This window comes from Oryzias latipes, chromosome 21 (genome assembly GCF_053564925.1).
Source record: "Oryzias latipes strain Hd-rR chromosome 21, Olatipes_Hd-rR_3.1".
NCBI lineage: Eukaryota > Metazoa > Chordata > Actinopteri > Beloniformes > Adrianichthyidae > Oryzias > Oryzias latipes.
The window spans coordinates 23,394,968-23,422,104 of NC_136257.1; the positions used below are offsets into that span (position 1 = coordinate 23,394,968).

General features: G+C 39.0%; 1 protein-coding gene across 9 annotated transcripts in view; it reads left to right on the forward strand.

Moving 5' to 3' along the window:
• tanc1b (tetratricopeptide repeat, ankyrin repeat and coiled-coil containing 1b) overlaps window positions 1–27,137 on the forward strand; it is a 110,754-nt gene that overhangs the window by 34,852 nt on the left and 48,765 nt on the right. For 5 of the 9 annotated variants that reach the window (XM_020713038.3, XM_023950780.2, XM_078939593.1 and 2 more), the window contains 3 exons: window positions 3,723–3,824; window positions 23,856–23,989; window positions 26,624–26,813. In XM_020713038.3, the coding sequence (XP_020568697.2) occupies window positions 3,723–3,824; window positions 23,856–23,989; window positions 26,624–26,813 (426 nt within the window). Of the gene's footprint in view, window positions 1–3,504; window positions 3,634–3,722; window positions 3,825–23,855; window positions 23,990–26,623; window positions 26,814–27,137 lie in introns of those variants that run through there. The other 4 variants (XM_078939592.1, XM_078939596.1, XM_078939597.1 and 1 more) reach the window with 2 other exon arrangements.

Consider the following 27,137-nt stretch of genomic DNA (forward strand, 5'->3'; position numbering starts at 1 on the left):
CTGTCACCTTTTGTAAAAAGAAAAAAAGAATTTTCCCATCACTTTACATACACAATAATGTGTGACTAACCGACTAATCAAAAAAAATAATCGTTGACTAACCGACTACTGAAATAATCGTTAGTGACAGCCCTAGTAGATCAGAGGTTAACTTTAACTTTACCTCCACTCTAGGCTGCATTAACAAATCCTTGTTAGCAAAATTTATTTTTTTGTTAAAGCCTTAAGTGAATGGAATGTGAAAGTTAAGGGACATTGCAAATAACAAACTTGTTGTAGATGAGGATTTGCATCAATAATCCACAGCAACAGTACAGAGGGTAGAAAGTCTTCAAAGCCAGCTTTAGCCTCTTAGGTGAGCTCTGTTTGAGCCAGCACTCAGATTTACTGCTACAACACAGCTCTGATAAAATACTCATGCTTTTCTGTTAGCTGTTGTCAAAGATCTTATTAAGGTGCAAGGACTCTGACTCAACCGATGAGCACCTTCCATTAACCAAGTTCACCATTTTCTGTAAATGCAATTCCTCATTAGATTTTGACCACGCGATATGTCTTATCACATCTTTTATTTTTTAACACAAACTGACAAATTAACGTTCTGTCTCCTCAAGCAGTGACGAAATAGTATTTTTTTTTTAATTTAAGTGAACACAATCTAACATAATTGTAAGAAAAATATATACTAAAGAAAAGGTGCCAATTTAAAGGACCGATAAAGAATTCTGGGTAGTCACACAATGCTGGGCAGGGCAGACCCTTAAGAAGAGCCTGCAGATCTCTCTGCTGGCTTTGATTTAGTTCTGTGTGGTTAAAAAAAAAAAAAAAAAAAAACGTGTCTAGATTCCTTCCCAATGCATTTCTACTTGAAGAAGGTTCCCTATAAATTATAAAAGAACAAGAGTCAATAGTCAAAAAAATACAGTCTTCATCTTGTTTTTGATCTACATTGCCTAAGAATCAAACCATCTAAAGAACAAATAACTAAATCAGTATGTCGCTTAGTATATAAAAGATTTATTGCTTTCAGAAAAGATGCAAAACAGAAATGACACTCCCTGCCGATACTAATGATTATGATCTGTTGATGATGCCACTAAATGAGTTTGTAGTTGAAATTCACAGAAATCCCTCATACTTTCTCAGATTTATGTTAAATACATTTCTGCATGTATTCAAAGTTTTTATCCCCCTTTTCATTTAAAGGGAGCCGTTTCCCTCTGAGATTTAAAGTGGTTTGTCATTCAGGGTTCAGAATAGCACTCTCATCTATAACCTTTAGTGCTTGAATATTTTCATTTGTACTTTTAGCCTCATTAGCACATTTTGGAGCATAAATGGCGCTATTGTGGAGCAGCATTCATTCTCCCTGCTTCCACAAAGACTACACAGTGTCCTTATTGACGAGTGGAAATGTGAAAAAGTCAGAGTCCATCTTCAAGAATGTTGGGGAAAGTTCCTTGATCACTTCCTCACTGCGAACAAGCCTCCCTTTCACTGGCTTTGTCTGGACTTTGTAAGTTGTTGGTGAGAGGTATGTGTACGTGTGTGTCTGTTGACTGATGGCATGCTGGTTATGGATACCTGACTCTTGAGTGTGAATACCAGCGAGTCCTCTGCAGTCTCAGCTGGCTAGCTGCTTAACTCTTAAACATTCTGTTTCCATCATCTTCTCTGCAACCTTCTGTCTGCTCGCTTTTTTATTCCATAAATGCACATCACCTCAGACTTGCTCAATATTCTCAAGGTGAGAAGCGAAGGATTTATGTCTTTGTGGTTTTTTTTTTGGTACTGCTGCTTCCAATAACTTGAATTTAATAAGCAGCGACTCAAATTAGATCACTCTGTGTAAATGATGTGCCTAATTTTCCATTATTTACCATTTTACCCTCACATACTTCATAATTTTTGAAATTCTACATCAGTTATTAGGCATATAAATGTGTTTGCATCCAGGTGTTAGGAGGCTAGGTGTGATCAATTTAAGTGTACATGTCATGTCTGGCCGCCTTTCATCGTCTTTCAAGGGTAATGCATTTGACTCCTCCATTTCTGTGACCTTTTCATAGCTGTAATAAACTGCAATTGCTCCTCCGTCTGTGCTGTCACGACTTTTTTCACGAGCAGTAATGGCAGCCTTTTTAAATTTTGAAATTAGATTTTAAATGCTGGAGAAACTCCTTCGAGTCTCGCCTGGCTTTCAGATGTCGGAGTCCTGCTGTGGGCGATCTACCTCTCGACTGAATCATCCCTCAGAAGTGGCAAATGATTAACCCTGACAGTGACTGTTTAATCTAGGGATTCTTTTTTTTAATAGTTTGTCACCTCGACATGAATTTGGCACATAAGCTTTTATTTTTAATGAAACAAAGAATCTGACAGTTACCTGAACTAGTGTCTCTGTAGCTTAATTGGCGTCATGTGATATGTTGAACAAATGGGTTGTCCCTGACCATCCATATTTGAGTCTTTTTCATGTTTTCATTCGTTTATGTATATATCGCCTTCAGAACATGAGGTTCTTGCATGTAAACATTTCTGCATCCATGCTACGTTAGAAATCTGGTTTTTGAGCTATTCATAAAGCAAAATCTCTGCTTCTCTTTAAAAAAAAAGCTTATTCTGTTTTACTGATTTATTTTTGATTTTTAAAGATTACCTAATTTTTCTCCCAATCTTTCATTTCTATGAAATTTAAATTGAAAAATCCATACTTACACTGCAGCAAAGGTACAAAGTTAAAGTAAAGCCTTTGGTTACCATATGAGGCGGGAGTGTCTGTTCGTAGTGAAGACCTTTCCCAGCTCCCCATCTCTGCTGAACCTTGTAACTGGAGTTGGAAAGGGAAATGTTTGAATGTGGAGATTTGAAATAGTTTACGAGTGTGTCGGGGCTCTAGGTAGAGGACTTTATGTGGCCAGTTGCTAGGAAGGTGTTTAGATTCACAGGTTAATATTTAGACTACTGTCCATTTTGCAGTATTTATAACTGCCTTTAAAGCAAAGTTAAATAATCATTTTTGTAGTCCACAAAATGACCTTTTTAAAAAAAAAACTCTAGAGGCAGGAAGGATTGTGACCATCAGAAACATGTTTTGGTTTTGTTTGAACTAATTAAAAATCTTGCAAAATGTTCTCAGGACACATTGCGTTTGTTGCTGTGGGATTTTCAAATCCATCTTGTTGTGAGAGGCACACTCATCCGAGAAGTCCTCACTTAAAAAAGCTGTTCTTCAGAGGACGTTACTACCATCCCAGATTCCCCCCCCTCGAACACCTGAACCTCAATCCTTCCATATGACGTAAGTGCAAAAACTAGAAGGGCATACCCCCACTGTGGCACACAGAAATAGTGTTGGTATATCAGCTCTTGCTCCTGCAAGGTTAGATGGGTTTTTTATTTTGCTAAGAGTCTTATTGTTGTGGTTTCCTGCCGTGGTTTACATTCCCACAGCCGTGCAGTGGTGTTTTACCGGATGCAGACTGCATCTCGTGTTTTCAGTGTTATCAGTGGAAGGAGCGTTTTTCAGTGTGCAAGGGAGTTTTTCTGTGAGCCACAGTGTGCATCCAGGCTCATCTAACGAAGACACAGCTGAGTGTCATCTTCAGCCCCCATCTGGATGGTTTTAATCATGTGAGAAGTCTCTCCATTCTCGCCTCTTTAGCGCGTCTGTCTGTCAGTTACACTCGCTCATTTTTTGTGTGTATTCTGTCCGCTGGCAGGTCCGATCAGGAAGCCCAAATATGTTGAGAGTCCGCGTGTTCCGTCTGATGCCGTGGTGTCATCTCTGAGGAAAGTGTCCAGTAAGAAATCTTCTCATAATGGTAAGTTTTTGTAACTTCTGTTTTTGTGCCTGCTTGGAAAAAAAGATGTATAATTAAAAACTTTTGTTCGATATAAATGTACATTTAGTTTTCTACAGATTTAAGCGAACTCCTCCCATTTACCTCCTTTGCAAGCTTATAACAGGGCTTCGGTTTACTTTAAAGTCTCTGTTTGGATTACAAAGGAGTCACTTTTCCACTGTGGATGCAGTGTTTGACCGAAGCATTGAAGGGAATCACGGGAAAGCAATGAGGTCCATGGATTCCTCTGTAACTCTTCATGTGCTTGTTTCTGTTTTTCATAGCTGCCTGTTCTTTCATGTGTTGTGTTTGTATGTGTGTGTGTGTGTGTGTGTGGGGGGGGGGGTGCAGAGTTCTACTAAAGAGGTCTGTTTTGATTTCCAGCAGAGAAACGAAGGCTCAAATTCTTTCCACTGGGCTGAGAGGAGATGTGAAACCCGTTATCTTTAGCAGAAGACATTAAAGGAAGTGTGTCCTTTGACTGTACATGGCTGATATACATAGACCAGAGTAACCCGCTGTGGCCCTGTTGACAGGACACACCAAAGCATCAGGGTGTGCCTGACATTCAGCTGGAACACGTCTCAGACAAGGCTGCCAGCAGATTGCTTATGCTAGGTCAATGGTATCTCACATGACCGCTTTGCACTTGCAATGATAATGAGCTGTTTTATGAGACAAAAACTCAAAACATGCAAGCAAGGGTTCTAGTTTGCACGCTGGAGCAGAACTTTGAAAGCTAGATGAACACATGCTTTCAGTAAAGTCGTGTTGTGTGTGTAAATTTATTGCATGCTTCTAAATCTAAGCCCCACCCCTGTTTTCAAGTCCTTTCTAGCGTTCCTCAGGACCCCCCCCCCCCCCCCCCCCCACCCACCCACCCATCCACCCAAACCTCCCCAGCAGAGGAGGAATATTCACATGCCTGTGCCTTTATAGAAACAGTCTGATCTAATCTAACCCTCCTTCCTGTTCTGTGCTTTCTGACACAACAAAAAGAAAGATGCTCGAGGAAGAGCAGTTTAAAAATTGCTGGTGTAAACAGTAGGACTGTGTCTTCTCAGTGAAACCGCAGTTGTCCCTGGAAAATATTCAGGTTGCATCTTTTTTTTTTTGCAAAAAGGCTTCTTATTTGACTCGCTGGTATTCACACTGACTTTTTTGATGCAAAAAAACTACTTGAAAATTTTGATTAATTGGTTAAAGACCCACTCCGATGAAGACTGTTGTTTTTAACATGTTCTTGGTGCATTTTTCTCATGATGGAGGACATGTATAAAGACAGTTAATATTAAAACTGTATTCAGAGTATTTTTTTCTTAATTCAAATTGCAAATCAGGAGCAGATGAAAAACTGCTGATTGAAAAAGCTTTTAGTCGTTACTTAAAATCTACAGGCCACAAGCTCCCTGCTCCGCTCCGTTCTGATGCATCCACTTGCAGACAAATAGATCCATGTACGTCTTCCGTTTTCCATGTCCGAGCTGCCATCTGTCTGAAAACTGAATGGCTGGATGGCTCTGATATTGGTTGCCATTTTTGTTTTACCGGTAATGTTAGGTTGGGGGGTGAGATGGGCTCTAAGCTAACGAGAGAGAGTTTAAACAAAGGGATGATGGGAAATGAAGAAATGGCTCACTCCACACCAATAGTCCTGCTCACAACTCAGAGGCCGCGCTGCAGAAACTATGTCCTAGAGAACGACCCAGTGTCAGGCTATGAATAAGCTGGACCCAAACTCAGACGGTAGAAGATGAGCATTATTGAAAGAGGAAAAGTGAAGTGCAGATCTTCATGAGAAGCAACTGGAGGTAGATCCAGAGAAGTTCTATGATGGCACTGAGGGGTAGAATCCAGAAAGAATCAGACGAGGCTTGACTTAGCTTGGTTTGGACTTGCTTTGCTTTGCTTGATTTTGCTTGGGTTGGGTTGGCTTGGCTCGGTTTGGTTTTGCTTGGCTTGGCTTTGTTCGGCTTGGCTTGACTTGGCTTGACTTGGCTGGACTGGACTGGGCTGGGCTAGGCTCCAACCAGCATAGGTCGATGGTTTCTTCCATAGAGATAAAGCAGACAAACCGACAAAGGCTGGAGAGCGTAATGGACTAACAAAGGCAGTCTAATTGGATGCAGAACAGGTGCGAGTGACTAGAACCTCTGGCAGGTGTGCGAGAACGATCTCGACACCTGACATCCAGGTTTTTGGATTTAGGCAAAAAATGCCATAATCTTAATTAAAAGAACGCTGGGAACCCCTTTACAATAGATCAAAGGGTATTTGGAGTGGGCCTTTAAGGAACTGACAAAAAGTGGCCGCGAACGATGCGGGACTTCCCCGTGTATGGATCAGCTGTTTGAACCCTCCTGATTCTAATTTATCAGAAGTATAATATGAGCTGCAGCTGGATGACGAAAACTATTAGGAAATAGTCAAAACCTCAAAAACATTTTTCCAGTCTTATAAAACGACATTCTATAACTCTGTCCGTGGTGGTTAAAACGATTTTTTTGCTCGGTCTTTAATGACTTTAGACCAAATGACTCGTGTCATACGATCTCATTCAGCCGTCTCATTCTTTTTTTGTTGTCATTGTGTGAATGTTTAGAACTTTTGATTGATTTTATTACTGAGAAGAACTCAAACTTTGATCTGGCAGGCAAGATACAATCTTGATTTCTGTTACTTATTTCACTGGCTGTTGTGCCGATCGTTGTTTGGCCTAAGAAGGAGAAAGGAAACTACGGCAACGGCTGATCATACGACTTTCAAAGCAGCTGGACTGAAGTCATTGAAATCATAAAAGCCAACTTTTGCATTCAGAACCATCTGTAAAACATGTTCACTGATCTTCCATTTAATTCATCGTGTTTTTGTACCAAGACTAAGACAACAGAAAATGGAGCAGCGTATCTAATAAAGGGAAACATTTGGGAATGTTGGAAAAACCGGAGATAATGGAAACAGGCTGTCTTCCACTCTTTATGGACTTTTGCCCTTTTTTGAAGTTTACTGTTGTTTTCTCAGATCCATCCATTCTTTTATAGACGTGAACAATCACCTTAATCTTTCACCTAAATGAAACCTGTTTGTAGGTATTTTTTACTGGTTTAGTTAAATCAACAAAATGATATATTTTTTAAACTAAACTGCAACAATAAATGTAAAAGTTATGCATACTGATACCCCTTACAAAGTGCTCAATTTAAATGACTTTTTAAAATGTAAATATAGGCAGATGTTTGACAAAAACAATCTTTATAGAGCGTTGCCTGGTGTACTTCTGTACATCTGTTCAAAATTACACTTAATTTAGATTTTCTGAAATGAAAGCAACATCGGAATACTTTATAAACTTTAACCAATTAGTTCACAATTCCACATGAAAACACATGGAAAATGTCTGCTGATTTAATCTCTGTTGTGTCACTGCTGTCCAGTTTCTACAACAAAGATGTGTAAATTCATGACAATGAGGAAGTAACAGTACATTTAAGGAGGCACTAAGCTGCAACTTCTTAATGAAATGCATTTGTTCTTCACGTAAACCACTTCAGACAGTTGTCTCTGACTCCATCCTGTAGGATTGTTTCCTTTGTCTCAAATATTGAAGAAGCCTTTAAAAGCTTAAAGAAATATTCAAGTTGTTATAAGGTCAAACAGCTTTATCATTAGGGTTCTGTTGTTCAATAAAAGCTTGTGTGTCACTCAGGAGGAACAGCAGCATAGTTATTTAGTGAGCAAGAGAAGGTTAACTAAAAAGGAACTGAAAGAATGAGCCATCTCTTTCTTTGGGTTTCATTGAGAATTTTATGATGAGAGCTGAAGTAAATTAAACCCTGCTGATGGGGTTGGCCTCACCTACTGATGCAGTTTTTTTGTCCTAGTAGAATATTCTACATTGCAAAAAATCAATAATTGATGCAAATCAAAATCAAATGGTTAGTAAAACATTATTTCAGAATATTGGCATGCAATTTAAATGTACTACTACTTTGATGGCAGATGGAAACTTAACCATCCTGACAAGGAAAGCTGCAGACATGCATTTTTTGTGGTATTATTTGTTCAGATCGTAGATAAGTAGGGGATGGGAACTTGAACCATGGTTTGGATTGAGCTCATTTCAGATTAGTTTTTTAATCAAGTTGCCATCTGTCCGTCCGTCCGTCCATCCATCAACTCTCAGGACCTGCTGAAACTCTTTTGGAGCCAACCCAGTTACTGTTGGGCAAAGTCGGTGTCCACCCTGAACAGGTTGTCAGTTTGTTGCAAGACTCATGGAGTACCTTTCAAAAAATGGATTAAAGGGCCAGACAATGGGACTTGTCATCAGTTGGAACACGCCCAATAATGCTTATTATAGATAAAGCCGTTTTAGAAAAAATGTAATGTCAAACATATTAAAATAACAAATTATAAATTGTCTTGATAATACCTCTAAATAAAAGTTTTTCGAAGCCACAGAATTTGACTTCTATTGTAAATGTATGTTCTTTTTCACTGCAGTACAGTGTTCCTTCGCTATATTGCAGTTCACGTTACACTGTTTTGACGTTTTACAGATTTTTTTTCATTTAATTTTTGCATGTTTCTTTGTAAACATGGTACGGTGTTCTGCATCCTGACTGCTGACATTGTCAATTAATCTCACTCTGTGCAGTGTCTGCTGTGACAGAATGTGTTCAGTTTGCCACATTTTCATAACTCTTCGATCGTCAGCAGATCTTTGTTTTCATGATAGATTTTAGATTGAACTTGGAGAGTTTTAACAAGAGAGAAAAGTGTGAAACTGTCCATACCTGTTTGAAAAAAGTGTATAAAGTGTGTAGTGAGGAGTTTTACATCCTTAAACTCTTCATGCCTGAATTTATTTCCAATTATATAAAAAATTATTCTTCAGTGGGTTTTTTTCCATTCAAGTGGATGCCAAACTAAGAGGAGTCCTGAATATAATGGTACTTTCCGAATTAGTGACATGCAGCATAAAGGGGTTTAAACATCAGTTATCCTACTCACCTGTTGCAAGTTATTTTTAGAATGTAACTCCCGTGATAAATGAGGGAACACTGTACAGACACTGATTTGATTAACAAACCAACTAGTGTTTACATGGTGAATTGATTCGGCATCAGTTGTTTTAGTTTTCATTTCAGCCTGGAGTGTCTGTTGCCCATTAAATGGATGAATGACTGATTTAGGGCAGAGGTTTTAAAGATTAGATCTTCCATTTATTGAAGAATGTCAGAAAAATGTAAGCTTTCAGTGAAAACAAAGCTTTGGTGTTTAATACTATTGTGGAAATGATGCGACAATGTATGCCCATTGGTGGTGGGTGACTTCTTTGTTTCTCAGCAGTCCTTTCCAGAAACACTATTAAATATTATTGGGATGTGTTACTGGCTTTGCAGAAACAATCTTACACTAGTAAATGCTGAGGAAACTTTCCTCCTTCAGCAACTGTTGGGGCAGAACTCAACGTCTCTCCGACACTCTGCCTTTGCGTTAAAGTTGACGTCACAATGGAGCGTTGATAAGGGTGCCATACAAATGTGGGCTGCAGAGTGTTACAGCATTAAAGTGTGTGACATTTAGGGCATGGATTTATGGAGGACTTGCCTGTGGGTGTGCTGAAGGATGCCTCTCAGTAAATGTCAAAAATGTGCCACATTTATCACCAGGGGAATCGGCTGCAGAGAAACTAATATGTCCAAAATATTTAGAGTTTTAGACCTTTTTTTTGTTTCTTTGTTTCATTTGGATGTTAGAAATTTGCACTGGAACATCATTTGTTTTTCTTTTGGGCTGTAGACTGTCATGCTGTGTTGTGTAATATCCGGCTGGGCTTTAGGGTAAGTAAAGAAAAATAATTTTGAGCAAAAGTCTTTCTTTATATTACATTTTTTTGAGGCTGGATCTGGTGTCTTGTCTCCAGGTCCAGTGAAATATAATCCTGTTTATGCACCGGCAGTCTTTTATTTGTCCGTTTTGCATGAGTGTGTTTGTAATAGTCAGGTGGACAGAATTGTTTCAGCTGCAGCTCCAGAGCTCGGTTTGTGTCAATCTTCACTAAACCACCAGTCCTTCACAGTTGTCTGTCTTCAGATCCCCTGAAGATCCCCTGTTTTGCATCTCCAAATAGATTTGAGAGCAAACATTTGCCATTTGTGTCTTCAGAGGAATCAATTTAGTATTTGAAAGTTTGTCTCTCTCTCTCTCTCTCTCTCTCTCTCTCTCTCTCTCTCTCTCTCTCTCTCTCTCTCTCTCTCTCTCTCTCTCTCTCTCTCTCTCTCTCTCTCTCTCTCTCTCTCTCTCTCTCTCTCTCTCTCTCTCTCTCTCTCTCTCTCTCTCTCTCTCTCTCTCTCTCTCTCTCTCTCTCTCTCTCTCTCTCTCTCTCTCTCTCTCTCTCTCTCTCTCTCTCTCTCTCTCTCTCTCTCTCTCTCTCTCTCTCTCTCTCTCTCTCTCTCTCTCTCTCTCTCTCTTCTCTCTCTCTCTCTCTCTCTCTCTCTCTCTCTTCTCTCTCTCTCTCTCTCTCTCTCCCTCTCTCTCTATATATATATATATATATATATTGGGCCTGCACAATATATCGCAAATTTATCGTTATCGCGAAATCAAGCTGTGCAATATGCATACCGCAAAAATCGCAATAAATGATTACCTTAAACTCATGGCAGCTTGAAATATTGAACAAATGAAATAAATCCCTTTATGCATTTAACCAATCGGAAGGACCCGTTTACGTTTTTGATCAGTCAGATGAGCCCTTTTATGTTTGATGTTTGCCTCCTACGTCGACGAGGGTCATTTGGAGTATCATTTTTAAACTATTGCAGTGAAATGGAAATGATGTTTGACCTATTTACAATAATTTTGCCACTGGGGATTATACAGATGAGAACTATTTAGAATTCTTATAGTCTAAATTGTTGTATTCAACCCAGCAAAAATATGTTTGTAAGAGGTGGAAAACCAGTCTCATTAATTACGTGAATGACATGTAACGCTATGGACACACCAGGCATGTGACGCTCATTTAAGGACATGCTAAAGCCACATTCTTGAACGGGCATTTAGCCCATAGTGTTCACACTGGACAAACAGGGAGGGGCTTCTTCTTTGCTTTCTGTTTCTGCCGTTTAGTAGTGCATGTCCACCACCTACAGTTGGAAGAATGGTTGCGAAATCTTGCTAATCCTGCTCCAGGCTTTTTTTTACACAGCTATGTTCAGATATATGAAAGATTTGGTGTCATATAATTACAGCAATAATTACTTTCCCCTCCATGATAACATTTCAAACGGTTGGCACTTTCCTGAATTAAAAAGGACGCCATCCAAACGTCACTACCAAATCCGAGTCCCTGATTGATCAAAGTTCAACCTGGTTTAACTTTCAACGTGCGTTCAATGGCTGCATGTTTTGTACCTATAGCCCCACAAAGATGGTTGAGGCTTTCGTGGCTAAACATGAACATGAGAGGTTTGGTCACAGAAACCCGAAACGTGCATTCACACGCACTTATATTGACTTTTCATTGAAAGTGGCTGCTTGAACAAATGTTGCTGAGGGCAGTTAAATGTAGCTGAAGACCTACTGAGATAATAATACACACTAATGAATATTTTACGGCACTTTCTTTAGTAAAAAGGCAGAATTAATAGGTGATGAATGATTTAATAAGATTAAGAAAAGGGCTGCCAAATCCGTGAATGATTACATTTAAAGTGTTGGGGAATAAAGTTGATCCACATATCAGCCATTATTCATTTTTTCCTCACCCAGTGTTAAAGCTTGTTTATTTAACAAATTTAACCTGCAAATGTATATCTTGACTGGATGAAATGCTGTTCAGATGTGAATTGATTTTACTGTTTGTCAGAAGTTTTCGGACATTCAGCTACAAATGCAGCCGGCCTCACCCTCTGTACCTTTAGATTGCACTTTTCATTCATTTGGGAGGAGAAAAAACTCCACACAACTCAATTATTGTACAAAGTTGTTGACTACAAACTAGCTTTTGTTTTTTTTTGGTAACATGAATGCTTACCTTCCCTGCCATCATCCTGGGCTGAAAGACTGAATAATAGAAACAGCCAACTGTTGAGCAGCTCGTGTTCAGATCACAACTGTACATCCTTTAATGGATTAATGAAACATGGTTGAATTGAACTAATTACATCTGTGTCTGGCAACAGGTTGAACAAAGATGTCAAATCCCTGAAAGGATGTGCCGTGTGGTTCCACCGCTGACATGTTCAGCTTTAAAAATTGCAAAACACAGGTGGACTGTGTTTGCATTTATGGTTAACAGACGTCAAACACTATTAATAGTTTTTACTTTTAAGGTTTTTTTTAGAAGTCGTATTGATTAATTTTGACACCAACATTTTTTAAAATCATTTCTTTAGTATTAAAAATAAAATCATTTAAAACTTTTTTTTTGTTTTTAACTGAGTTAAGCGGGCCACAACACAAACACTACACTAAACCACACTGAGGTTTAAAGACTCAGCTCTGGTCCAATCAGCGGGTCCGATTGTTCAGCACCACACCTAAAAACAATCAACACAAATTGACACAAAAAGATCTACAAAAGACAGCAATGCCCAACTCTAACAAAGAAATAAAAAAGCCAGTATAGAAGTTAAATAAATAAATAAAAATAATGCTGCCACAGCCATAACGACAGAAAAACAAAGACTGAGGGACAATGGATAGATCTAAAGGAGTATTTTTTTTAGGTATTTACTTAGATACTTTTATCATGATATGCTATTCTATATTGTGATTTGCTATTGTGATTCATTTATTTGATGCTTTATGCCATCAATTAACTAAAGTTTTTTTTAAAGTTAGCTTGTTTATCATCTTTACATGTAGAAAAAATATCAACTAAAACTTATAAAATAAACAGCATGTTTTTTCAGTCATTTTTCAGTCATTAGTTTTTCCTTTTTTTCTTTTCTTTTTCGACTTGATATTTTTCACCCCACTAGAATTGGGACTATGGTCTCTGTTTCTTTTTGTTTGTTTGTTTGTTTGTTTATCTATGTGTAGTGCTGCTGTGGGAATGTTGCAGAACAAGATCCTGCAGCAGTGTCTCCAACTCTTGATTGACTTGAACGATAAAAGTCTTGTCCTCCGATGCTTACATCATTAATGAAATTCCATCTAAAACAGAATAATCTAAAATACAGAATGGTTAGCATATGGATGTCAAACTGAGATGTTAGTCAAATATGATGGCTATTACCTTTTCATCTTCTTAGTAATCTCACCTTAATTTAGTTCTCCCATCTATGTGAGCAACAACGGACATTTTTGTGGTTTTGACATTGGAATGTGCAATAAAGTAGCTAAAGTTGCTTCAGGGGGTCACATCACCTTGTACCTCTGAACTCAAATGGAGTAGCAGGATGCATGTTCTCATTTTTGAGGGTTCATTAAAGAGCCTCCATGTTAGGGAAATGAAACTCCAGCTGCTAATGAGCACCGGCTGGATTGCTTTCTTGGCAGGGAGAGCCAAGACAGTTTGATGGAGCCTCTCTGTTCAAGGTGTCCTGCTTCTCTTCTTCCTCCCTCATTGTGCCCCTTCGTCTTCATTTTTGTTTTGCCAATTCACACGGCTACTATTTCACACCTGCTCATAAACTCCAGGCTACAGATAATGATGTTGTTTGGGCTTTTTTTCTCCATTTGCAGTAATGTTGCCGGAATAATTAAGTGTTCCCAGGTACTTCCCTAGTTTTATACATCTCCAGGGCGGCGGATGATTGAGAGCACAACTCAGATCCTATGTCTACTACAAGGAGCAGTGTTTCCTTCAGGCTCTTATTTTAATGCCATCTAAAATTTAGGAGAAAACTAAACTTTTTATATTTTTAAATATTGGCAGTTATGATTTGTTTTATTTTTCATGATTAATAGTCAGTAATCAAGCCATTTTCCTGATAAAGTTTCAAACTGATTACAGTGTCTATTAAATTCTGTTTTTTTTTTTCATTTTAGGTCAATTATTTTAAAATGGAAATCTAATTGAAACCAATAAATGAAAAAGGTAAATCTTGAGGAGACAGGTTCATATCTGCTCTTACAACCGCTTCTCTTTTTATTTTCATTTTTAGATCAGATTCTGCCTATTGTGATTTTCATAGGCTTGCTGGCTTTGACAAAACCCACATTTTTATCGGATTTATCTCACGGATGTTTCACATAAGTTAAACATTCATGTATTTCTGTAAATTTAAGGACTCTCCCACCTTCAGTCTTTTCATGCAGCCACATTTTATCAAAAGTTAGATCAGTTTTCTCCTAGTGAAGCAAAAGAAGGAATGCCAGCACCTCTTTGCTAATCCACACTCCTCATGACTGCTTGTCTTCACCCCTATTAAACCTTGTTTTCTTGTGTTTAAGCAGTATTAACCATCCTATGTTCTCTATAAAAACCATTTCCTCCAGCTGATGTATCTCAAATCTGACCGCCTTTTCTTTAATTTATCATTTTATTATTTTCATGGTTCCTTTCTTTCAGTTTTTTGTGGGGACAATGAAATGTTTTTTAATTTCTTAAAATATCTATTCTGTGTGAAATTACATCTTACAGACGTAATTCTTTAAATTGTTAAAAGGCTGTTTTCTGTTTATTTACTAGATATGACACATTCTTCATATAGTCTGGGACAAGATAAAACAAAAGCAAAATAAAAAAATCTTTTTTCCATCATAAATAGTGTGGCATTGAAATACTATATATCATAGCAACCTTTTCTTATTCTGTAAGAGAAACTGGTTCACAAACACCAACCTTCCATTTTTGGAGTTAATAATAAGTGAGTGAAAAAGTTGCCAATAAAACCTATTTCCTATTTTCGAATAAAGTAAAGTGAAAGGTTAAGGGACAGGTCATGGAACTGTTTATGTGTTGCTACTCCACAATATAAAGATGATCAGATTTAGGATTTAAACCTCTGTTTGAGATCAATTTCTTAATCTTTCTGACACCATCCTTCAATAGTTTTTTTTTTTTTTTTTACCAGAAGATGCATGTTATTCTGCAGCACCTTAGTGGCCTCAAAACCACACGGGCACCAAGCAGGACACAGACGTGATAACCACTTCAAGCTCAGTTTGCATTTAATGCCTTACGTCAAAAACTATTTCAGTTTAAAGAAATCTAACTGGTTTGTTTATCCCAGCAGATACTATCCAACACTCACTCTATAAAAACCAGAGATTAAGGCAAGGCAATCAATGATGAGATGAAGTCAAGAGTATGTGGGAGAGAACAGAAAATGTGCTGTATAAATGAAGCCTGGCTGATTTGATGTGTAAACATGGGGAGATGTTTGGAAGGAACTGAGAAGAACGTGTCTCCCCCTGAGGTGTTTTCTCTGAAATGCCCTGCAGCAAAAATACTTGGTATTAGCTGAATTACATCAAAAACTTTTTCTTTTCTTTTTCTAGAGTGAACAGAAAGCTTAAACACCCTAAGTAAAGCATGGTTCAAATGTTAGTTAGGCTTCTGTGACACTAATGACTGTTTAATGTTAAATGCAGTTGTCTGTCGAGTTTATTTGTCCTACTCAAGCAAACAGACAGTTGTAATGGTGGTTGTACTACATAATGGCTCTTTTAATACTAATTTAAGTAAACAGGATGAACGGTGAATCATAAATATTTAGAAGTGGAGGATAAACAGCTGAAGTGGTTCGTTAAACTTAAAGCAAATAAGGCTTTCTGCATCTGCAGGCTAGCTGCATGAGTACAGAAAGCAATACGTCCTTGCAGAGTGAAGGCTTTTTATATCTGGTTGAGCTCAGTGCATTGATCTCAGAGCGCCCCTAAAGCTGTATTTAATATTGATTTGGCCCATGAGCTTGAGGTTTGTTTTCTTTGAGCCGCATGTGTGTGATGTCTTCATGCCTGCTTCCTCCTGGACTCTTCATTGTCCCTCTGAGGGTGGAAGGTTAAAGTGCTAGGAAAGAACCACTGATGGAGTAGAATTGTCAGAACTCTAGGATTAAAAGGGTTAGTTATAGATGCTCTGTAGGATTTAACCCCTGATCTTATGTGATCGTGGCCGCTAAGTAGGGTTGGGCTTGGTTAGTCTTTGGATGGGAGACTTCTTGGAACTCCCAGGTGCTAAAGGTTACTGTAGCCGCATGAGGGTATCATTCAAGGTTTCAATGTACGGATCCTAAGTCCAGGTACCGTAATTTCCGGATTATAGGCCACTACTTTTGACACACGCTTTCAACCCTGCGCCTTATTCAAGGATGCGGCTAATTTATGCATTTCTTTTGACGGCCGCTAGGGGCGCTCGAGCAGAAAAGGTAAGCGTGAGACAGGGGGAATACAGTATCTGACTTGATGCAAGTTTAATGTAACAAACAGACACTTACTCTGGTAAGCAGATGGTTCAAGTTGTCAGTCATCTGAGCCATAAACCAACCAACTGCACTGGAGAAGTATCCATTATCCATACACTGCTCAACCCTGAACAGTCTCAGAGAGGAGGAGGCAGTGAGAGCGGTTGAATACATAATTTCTTTTCCAATATCAAGCCCATTATTTTGACACATCCACAAGCAGCCAAACAGCATGGACCTGATTTGTGCTCTTAGACCCGTAACTCATGGTGTAACAAAAAGAAACACCCATGCTCAGCCCTATTTTGGCCGCATCCCACAATCCCTTGCTGCCTTTAGACCCAACGTGCACATGACCGCCACTACAATATGACTCAGCTTTTAAATTAAAAGAATCTACGACGTCATGTGCTACTAATAGTAACCTTTGATACTGTGCTCCCAGTTGTCTTTAGATCATTGACCAGTTCTAGGCAGTTTTCTCAGCGTTCTCAAAATCATTTCTACCCCATGAGATGAAGTCTTGCATAGAGCCTAACATCAAGCAGGCCCTGGTTCAAATCCCAGCTGGGACCTTTCTGTGTGGAGATTGCATGTTCTCCCTGTGCATGCGTGGGTTTTCTCCAGGCACTCTGGCTTCCTCCCACAGCCCAAAAACATGCTTCATAGGTTAATTGGCTACTCTAAAGTGTCTCTAAGTGTGCATGTGTGAGTATGTGTAGAGTGATTGTTTGTCCTGCGACAGACTTGCAACCTGTCCAGGGTGTACCTGGCCTCTGCCCAACAGTAGCTGGTGTAGGTACCGTAACCATTTGGCCTGCAATAACCGTTTGGGGTCCTTTCGACTGAGGATAACGTCACACTATGGCAACCCCACTTGGACAAACTACATAGCGTGGAAATCTGATCGGGTTCTACATATTTTCATTTCAGGTTTCCTTTTGTAACCCAAAGTTCTTTTCTCTCATAAGTTGTGTCTGACATTATTCTTTGTAGTGTTTATAGAGAGATTTTGCCACAACCCACTTTTTAAAAAGATCTGTGGCTGTTAGAATGAACCTGCTGCTCCACACAAGCAAACCGTGCCTCTGAGTAGAGCAGCTGGAGTCTCGTAGCTTTGTATTAGCAGGCAGGGACGGTACTTTGTTATAGCATGTGGTCCGGAGAAGGGTTCGGAATGCAGTTTGTTCGGCTGCAAATGCACTTAATAATAATAATAAAAGCACATTTAGAAGATAATCTCACTCCATGTCAGAGCTCTGTTTGTTTACAACGGACCGCATAATATCTTGTTCTATGGTAGTATGGTAATTTGTCCAGACCAATCACTATCTGATACGTCAGCCAATCACATTATGTGACGTCATCACTATTCGAAGGACCCAGAACGGTTGTTGCAAGCTTCGCGGCAGAATTCTTTAATTCTTTGTCTGCCCCATCATGTAAATAAATTAGTTAGAAATCATGCAATGTGATTTCCTGGAGTTTTATTTTTATTTCACACATCAGAAAGAAAAGAGGCAACAGTACAGAGGGGATGACTTATGGATTTTGCAACTCAGAATGAATAGTTCTGCTGTTGTGGTGGTCAGTAAAGGGTTAACCTATTTTTTTTTACATTTATTTTTCTTATTTAGTATTGAAATCAGTAGTTGGTAAATTTAAGCTCAAACATATAACTACTATCATCAGGGTCAATCACACCTCCTTTCTCAAAGAGATATTTTGTACTTTTTTACCCTGTTTGTTTCCATAAGTTGCCCGAATTGGCTAGATTTGACAACAATTGACAAAGGGGACAAAAAGGAATCTATCTGAGCGGATTCTTTGATCTGTGGAAATTTCTCCCTTGAACTTCTGTCAAAAATGTCTACTTACCTTTGTGGTTGAAGCTGTTGACACAGGATGAGGATGCGAGCAGCAACAGAAGCATGTTGCTGTGAGGAAGCTTTCATCCACAAATGAAATGTGTTCTTGCATCATGCAAACACAGCGTGTCAACACCTCTGTAACTATATGAAGACCTGCTATACTTTGTGAAAAGCTTCAAGGCCTGTGGAGTTATAGCCGAGTTTTCTTGTAGGCATTCAGAATAATTTATCTTCTAAAAAATGAAAGGGGTAAGACATAATGCAACTTTCCTTAAGGGAATGTCTTTGTTTGAAGAAAAAAACTAAACTCAGAACCACACACCCCACTGGGCGTTTGCATCAGAAAGTAATTCAAGTATTCTGTGCAGCCTAAAGACACTCATGTACTCAAGTCTGGTATTCCTTACATGTGTCATTCGTTCACCAGAGGACAAAGGCACAAGCTTTACATGGAAGTGGTTCTTAATTCAGTTTTACAAGGCGCCTTTGATGAATGGCTGGAATAATTTGATATGAGACATTGATATTTTATGGCAATAATGGAATCAAAAGCTCCTAATGGAACGATGTATCTGTGTTAACAAATGGATATTTGTTTATTATTAGGGTTAGATACCTCGGGGCTGCGTGGGGATCTGCGCATTGGCAAGGAAGAAGAGGCCTGTGTTTGTAACCAATGAATGATGCGTTACGCCACATTTACAGTTTGTTTATAAAAGAGAAATTTATAACTTATTTGTTGCATAAATGTTTCCCACATCAAGTAGAAAAAAAAGAAATAGAAAAAAGAAAATATACAAATAAACAAGTATTTATTTAAAACTAATGGCAGAAACATTTTTATTTTAATTTTTGACAAAAGGGGTCAGATACATTTGGAATGTGCATGTGTAGTTTTTCTGTTAAGGTGTATTTAAACTGGACACATTTGGTTCGCTTAAAGTGAACCAGAGTTAGTTTCCCCCGATAACCAAGAATGAATTTTCAGTCTGAATACTCTCAAGCAGAACCTGATCCAGGACCAGCAACCATCCGCTCTCTTACCCTTCTTTTAAGGTGGTCTTAGTTCATTTCCAATTGGAAAGTTTCCTCTGCTTAAATAGGCTCCGTGATTGGAGTAGAACAACTGGACCAAAGCAGCCACTGTAGCCAGGCATTGCGGGGATGTAAACAGAGTAGAAACGTAGCAACCATGACAAAAGGAAACTTAACAGCTTCTCACATTGTTTTCCAGACAATCTATATACCATAAACACGTATCAGCGTACCTTCATAGCCCTCTCGTCTTCAGTATAACTGCCTTCCAGCAGTTCCACCTCCACCGTACCAAAGTAGCAGTAAAAAAGGTTGTACCTGATGTTGATATTGACGTTCAGAATTGGTCAGTGAAATATGATGTTTGAATAAGTGAACTATTCAGACAAGGATTGTAAAGCTTAAGACTTCTGTTATTTTTTCTCTTGTGGCTTTGCCCCGTCCTCATAATTCCTGGCCAGTGACTGAAGAGATCTTTAGTCAAGTGGTTTTGTTTACAAGCTTTGGTTTGGAACAGAATAGTCCTGTTGATGGCAGTTGAATACAGACCAAACACAAGATTCAGGACTCAATCCACACCAAATTAAGTGGACTCAATCTTGACAAACGCACTTTTCCAGTCTGAATACGCCCTTGGAGAAGTAATGCTGCCTTGTTTCCACTGTATCTAGACTACTTGATAAGCTCTCTATCATTTTCATGCTCTGCTGTTTTGTTATTCAATTCCTTTTTCTCACAATAAAACGTAATGCAGCCTCCCTTTGTTCAATTTGATTGCCATTATTGTCTGGGAAGTAAGTGTGGCACTGCAAATAATCATCTTTTTCTTAAAACTCTTTAATTGCTAGATCTGCAGAATGCAATACGTTTTGGTGTGCTTGTGACAGATTGCAGAAAAACGTGAAGAACTGGGTTTTGCGTAAGATGTAGGCGAGTAGACCTCCTCTTGGTTTTCACAAAATAAGCTTAAAGCTCATCCCAATGACAAATAAATAAATAAATACAAGTTTTTGTTCAGTTAGCAAGCCGAAAAGTGTTGCATATTTTCTTTTGTTACAGTTGTGTCATTGACACTGCTCTATTTTATTGATGATTTTAAACCTGAAAATACTGTGGACAAATGTGTAAAAAAAACCAAACAACATTCTGATATAGAATCTAAAATTATTACATTTTTACCTAAAATGGTTTATTTTAAAAAGAGTTGTCCGTGAAGTTAAAGGTATGCACAATTGAGGTCTAAACACAGTCTGATTCTTTTTAAAAATAAAAAATAAAAAGTTTTTCAATTGTCAAGCTGAATTTAAAAAATACTCTTACAATATATAAATCTTTAAAGCTTATCTATGGCTAATAAGTAGAGGTCATATACTCCAGTGGAATGCTTCGACCTCATGAATTATTGTGACATATTTATATTTTAAAATGAGAAAACGATATCGCTTGCATGACATAAATGATTATGGCAAGATGTGTTTTTTTTATTCCTTCAGAGCTTGGCTGTGGACTCCAACACTGGACTTGTTTGTATTTAATCAGATTTACTGTCAACATTATTAATAACCGTAGAAGGTGGAGGCTAAAGAAGAGAATGAAGAGAGAAAGGGAAGCTGCTGACAGAGAGCTGTATAATGAGCTTTTGTACTCTGCACTCCTTTTGCCTCCTGACCCATCATTGAAATGTCTGCATGCTCTGTGATAAAGCTTTCACTTGAGTGAAATGTGGCACTCTTCATTGCCGCTACACGTTTAAATATTGAGACTCTGTCAAATCAGGATGAGCTTAAAGTAAATGAAAAATTCAGATTGTAAATTTGAAAAACAAAATAGAACATTTGAAAACGGTTTTAAACCTGAAAAATAAAACATTTAAAAATTAATTAATTTAATTAATTAATTAAATTAAAATTAATTAATCAAATATAAATATTTGAAGGGCTTTGAACCTATTGGCTACCGAGACATAATTGACAAGGGATAGAGATTATGGGGACGTCATTTCTGCTCCAATACAGTCTGTTTTTGGCGCCTCTTGTGTCATCCCTCCTTCGATGATGCTCTTCCAAAGTGTGGTCACATCAGAGGAGGGATGACAGGCGGCTCAAACATCAGACGCCGTTTTGGAAATGACGACACAATAACTTCTATCTCTTGATCCCAATCATGTCCCAGTTGTCAATGGGGCTCAAAGCTCCACCCCCATGACAAACTAAGCTCAACTCAGAAAACTAAAGTTCTGAATTTAAACAGCAGCTGTTACCAAGACAATTCTTCATTTCTTAATAGTTTTAGGTTTATAATTTTCAGTATTTCTTTTAAGTTTAGAATACTCTTTTCTTTAAAGGGCGTAAATAATTTTTTCTTATCATTTTTTTGCTATAAAGCCATCTCTAAGCAGCTAGAAGTTCCTGTGACCACAGTGGCACATATTATTCAGAAATTTAAGACTGACGGGACAGTAGCCAGCCTCCCTGGACGTGGCCGGAAGAGGAAAATTGATGACAAATTGAGGAGACAGATAGTTCCAACTAGGGCTGCACGATATGAGGAAAACTCGCGATATGCGATATTGGTGATTAATATTGGGATAACGATATAATTTGCGGTATATAAACAAATATCAAACCAACCAAAAACATCATTTCCATTTCAATGCAACAGTATAAAAATTATACTCCAAATGACCCTCGTCGACATAGGAGGCAAACATCAAACATAAAAGGGCTCATCTGATTGATCAACAACGTAAACGGGTCCGTCCTATTGGTTAAATGCATAAAGGGATTTATTTAATTTGTTCAATATTTCAAGCTGCCATGAGTTTGTTTTAGCACTTTTATCCCTTGTGCTATCTTAGATGACCCCCCCCCCCCCCCCCTTACTTTGACGTGTTCCCCCTACCATGATAAAGGTGGAAAGATTTCATGTAATCCATGGACACCAGTGAAGATCACAAATCATTGAAGAAAAAAGGTTCAGAGCACTGTCTAGTGGGTCTAGATGACCCAACTCCCAATGTTAAAGTGCCTAGGACAGCACAAGGGTCAAGGTAACCATTTATTGCGATTTTCGCCGTCTTTTGCGGTATGCATATTGCACAGCTTGATGTCGCGATAACTATAAATTTGCGGTATATTGTGCAGGCCTAGTTCCAACTGTATCCAAAGAGCCCAGAACAACCTCCAAAAACATTAAAGGTGAACTCCTAGATCAAGGTACATCAGTGTCAGATCGTCAGATCGACAAAACTGGAGCTTTTTGGTAAGGCACATCAGCTCTATGTTCATAGACTCAAAAATGAAGCATAAAACGAAAAGAACACTGTCCCTTCTGTGAAACATGGAGGAGGCTCAATTCTGCTTTGGGGCTGCATCTGACATAGGGTGTCTTGAAGTTGTGAAAGGTAAAATGAAATCTCAAGATTATCAAGGCATTCTGGATAGAAATGTGCTGCCTAGTGTCAGAAAGCTTGGTCTCAGTCGCAGGTCACGGGCCTTCCAACAGGACAACGATCCAAAACACACAGCCAAAAACACCCAAGAATGGCAAAGAGAAAAGCGTTGGACTATTCTGAAGTGGCCTTCTATGAGCCCAGATCTGAATCCCATTGAACATCTGTGGAAGGAGCTGAAACATGCCATTTGGAGAAGACACCCATCAAACCTGAGACAACTGGAGCAGTTTGCTCATGAGGAGTGGGCCAAAATACCTGTGGACAGGTGCAGAAGGCTCATTGACAAATACAGAAACCGTTTCATTGCAGTGATTGCCTCAAAAGGTTGTGCAACAAAATATTAAGTTATGGGTAACATCATTTTTGTCCAGCCCTATTTCATTAGTTTGTTTTTTAAAATAATTCTGTTAATCAACAACTCAAAAGTAATGGCTGATTTTGATTATTTCATTTTCAATACATTTTAATTTATTGTTACTTTTGAACGTTTCAAGTCATTTCAGTGAGCATTGTGGACTTTCTTTCTTTAACTGAGGGGTACCAACACTTTTGTCCACCACTGTATATGACAATATATTACCTTTGGGACTCTGAAGAATGTATTTTTTATGAAATAGGAGGTATTTTTGCAGTTGAGTTTACTACCCAAAAGAAAGACGACTTGATCTTTGAGGCCCCACTTTTCGCTCCGTGTGGGTGCCGCCCATAGGTCAACCTAGAGCCCGGCTAACCAGTGTGTTTTTAATTTACTATTTTATTTTTGAGGAGTTTGCCAGAAAAAACATTTTTTTCTTTCTGTAAAGCTGCTCTGCAGCACTGAAACTGCAGTCCAAAGTGGTTTTAGAACCTAGTTAGTTTAAGCTGGGCTGTCTGTATCCACACATTTATATTCAGAGGCATTATGAAGGAGAGCTGTAAACAAGCAGAAAGCTGGTGAAACTGGCACTCAAGGCATGTTTTAGTAGACGCAAAGACACACAGGCTCTGTTTCCTTAACAATGCCAGACAGTCACATGTATTTACACTTTTAGAGCATCTACTAAAGCGCACACACACACACACACACTGAAGCCCCAGCCCCTTTCTCTCTCTCTCTCATCTTCATTCCTCGCCCTCTACGGGTCTGCAGCAGATCAGCAGCTGCCGGGGAGCGCAGCGTAGCATTTCAAAGGAGACCAGAGCAGGCAGCATGGCCCCGTCTGGGCCATGCACCAGAGAGGCAGAATCCTCCCTGCTTTACACTGAGCATTTTTCTCTCCTCTGCCCTTCCCTCTCTCGTCCCCAGACCTACAAGCGGAGCAACAGCCAAGCTCCTCCTCTCCTGCCACTCAGGAACTGATGACAAGATTGGGATTTTTACTTGGAGAAGGGATCCCGGGTACGGCACACATACCTATGGACGACAAGAATGAAAAGAAGGTATTTCATCTTCCTCTCCACCAACTCTTTACCCTCACATGCAGCTGCTGCTGCCGGTGCTGCATCAAACAGACAGAGACAGAGGAGAGCTGATCAGAGGAGAGGCTAGTCATCACTGTGACACTAGAACAGATTATTTTCTAGCTTTTGTTGAATTCCTTTTATCTATGGAACGTTATCCCTACTGTCAGTTTTATTGATTTATTTTTAAAACTGTTAAACATGTTCTGAGCTATATTTTTATGATTGGTTTCATGGGGTTTTTATGTCCATGGAAGCTCCACGCTGTCACGTGTTTGTCTCCCAGTAACTTGAGTGCTGTTCCAGGGACTCCTGAGAATGTAGCAGGAGTATTTGAGACCAGGTCCAGAAATAGAGTTATGTTAGGTCTGAGCCTCAGTTTGTTTGGCTCGACTAATTAAGTTGGGAGTGGGGAGCTGAGCCAAGCACGCTGCTCTTCACTTATTCATACTTAGGCATGTTTGCACGGAGAAGTAAACCTGACAGAAGTTGCAAAGATCATGGACTAGGGTCATGAAATCATGAGAAACTAACAATTTAGCCATTTTTTAATGCTTGTTTTCAAAGTTTATTATCACCTCACGTTATATCTTACCTCACATCATATTGTTTCTTTGGCATTGTTTTAATTTTGCTTGGGATCTAAACAATTTACATCTGTATAGCTACATTCACACGGCCCTTGGCAAAGTGCATTCAAGCAGCCACTTGTTGGTGAAAAGTCTATAAAGGCACAGAAAATTCATGTTTTGGGCTCCAGCATTCAAACTCCTGAGTTCACAGGTCACTACGCAAGTTTCTATAACCATTTTCAGGCTCAACGTTCAAAACGGGCGGCCACTGAACGCGCGTTGAAAGTTAAACCCACCAATTTGACCAATCAGAGACTTGGATTTAACTTACAGATGGCGTTTCTTTTAACTCACGGAAGTGCCAACTGAAAATTTATCATGGGGGAGAAATAAATAATTTGCGGTTTGTGCTCGGCCGGAATTATAGGACACCAATTTTTTCATATGTAGATCTGTGAAAGAAAAAGCCTGGAGGAAAGATTTGCAAGATTTACACCACTTTGACATTTTGCACCAAGCATCTTCCAACTGTAGGTGGCGCACATGCACTAGTAAAGATTTGAAAAAAAGAAAAGACTGTCCCTGCTTGTCCAGTGTGAACACCATGAGCTAAACGCACGTTCAAGAACCCGCATTTAGCACACTCTTGAACGCGCGTCACGTCCCCGGGGTATCTGTAGCTTAAGGCCTTTCCCCTTATTGAATGAAACCACAAGTAGAGACTGAAGACAGAAAGTTACACAGTCATATTATCATCCGTTTGTTTGTCATTCAACCAGCATTTGGCAGCTGTCTTATTATGCTGTTTGTAATCTTCAGTAAGCTGCTGTATAAACACACAGACTTTAAAACAGCAACAGCTTGTGGTTCTCAAATGAGAAGTTAATCACTTGCCTGAATGTAATCTGCTTTTTCGCAGCTGCAAATATTCCAACATAATGTTAATAGTCAAACATAGAATATTACTGCTGAACATTAAAATCCAAATAGGGATAGTGTTTCATAAACTCATATTTCTGCAAATGGCTACTAAAGTCTTTCTGTCATGGGTTTCCTGCACAATAGTATGTCTATATTGATGTAAAAAAAAGATTTGACAGCTCAAACATTTGTTATTTTGAAACACAGCTTAAAGCAAACTGGACCTCATCTGGATCTGATCTTAACGTCTTGATGAGCTACTTGCGTAAAGCAGGACAACAGGAAAAGGGTAGTTTGATGAGGCGTGTAATGCTTGCTTTGTTTGAGACTCTGCCCTGTTTCAACCTTGTGATAAGTGTTCCCTGAAAGAGGAAAATTCCAATAAAAGCAGACTGATGGATGAAGCTGGTGAAAGTTGAACTTGGTTTGGGGCTTTGAGGTTGGATTAATTCAGTACTTTTACAGTAAAAAAAAAAAAAAATTATTTATGTATATCAGCACATTTCAAGTATTTTTAAATTACTAACCCTAACTCAAATGGCTTTAGATGAATGAGAAGTTGCTAGGAGACGGTAATGCATTAAATCTGCACTGTGATGTGGTTTGGTTCTTTTTCTTAATGGCAACCTTGGGCTAAAGTGTATAGTTCTGCAGGATAGTGAAGAAATGGGACAAACAAGCTTTAACGTAGATTTCTTCGGTTGTCAGTTAACTCAGACAAAGCTCCAACCGTTGTATGCTAATAGGACAGGCCTGATTCCATTTAAAAGATGTCTATTGTATCCCTGCAGAATTCCCTTGTGAACTCTTCTTTTGGCTTATTTTGGGCTCCTACAAACAGATGGCCATGAGTGTGTAATTTTAAAGCTTTGTCACATTTACAGTACGTCCACCCTTCAGTTTGTGTGTCATGCTCACACATGAAACAGTTGCTTATTTAGATGGAATTTCCTCAACTGCTTTCACATGATTTCAGTAAAAAAAAGTAAAAAAATTGCTTTTGGAATCTTTGGTGAAGCTCATTACTTTATATAATGGAAAAATTGTTTGTTTTTGACCAGTTTTAGGAGAACAGTTCATTTCTATGTATACTTACACATTTCCGCTGATCTTTCCTCAGTCCTCTCTGACCTGCCAGGGCATCAGCCCCTGTTCAACACTGACAAGCAGCACAGCATCTCCCAGTACCGACAGTCCCTGTTCCACCCTCAACAGCACAACTAGTCGCCCGCCGCTCAGCCGCTCCAGCCCCTGTGGAACCATTACCAGCCCCAGCTCCACACTGGAGAGCAAAGACAGTGGGATCATAGGTCAGAGAACCACCTTGTTTAGACTAACCTGTTTGGACTGAATTGCATTATATTAACCCTGTATGTCACTCACTTGGTTTGTAGTGCTGAGATGACAGTTGCTGCAGTTAGTTGTTGGGTGCTCTCTCTTTGGTTATTGCCCCAGAAGACATTTGGGAATTTGTAGAAGCAGACAGGAAGATGCCACAGGCGATGGATGGTTTCCTTTTTTTTTAGGGGGTAGGAATGAAGGATCAGCACTTATTCAGTGTTGATCTTTTAGTTTCTTAACGGTGGATGTGGACAGCAACAGGTGTAAAAGATAAACCTAAAAGGTGGACTCTT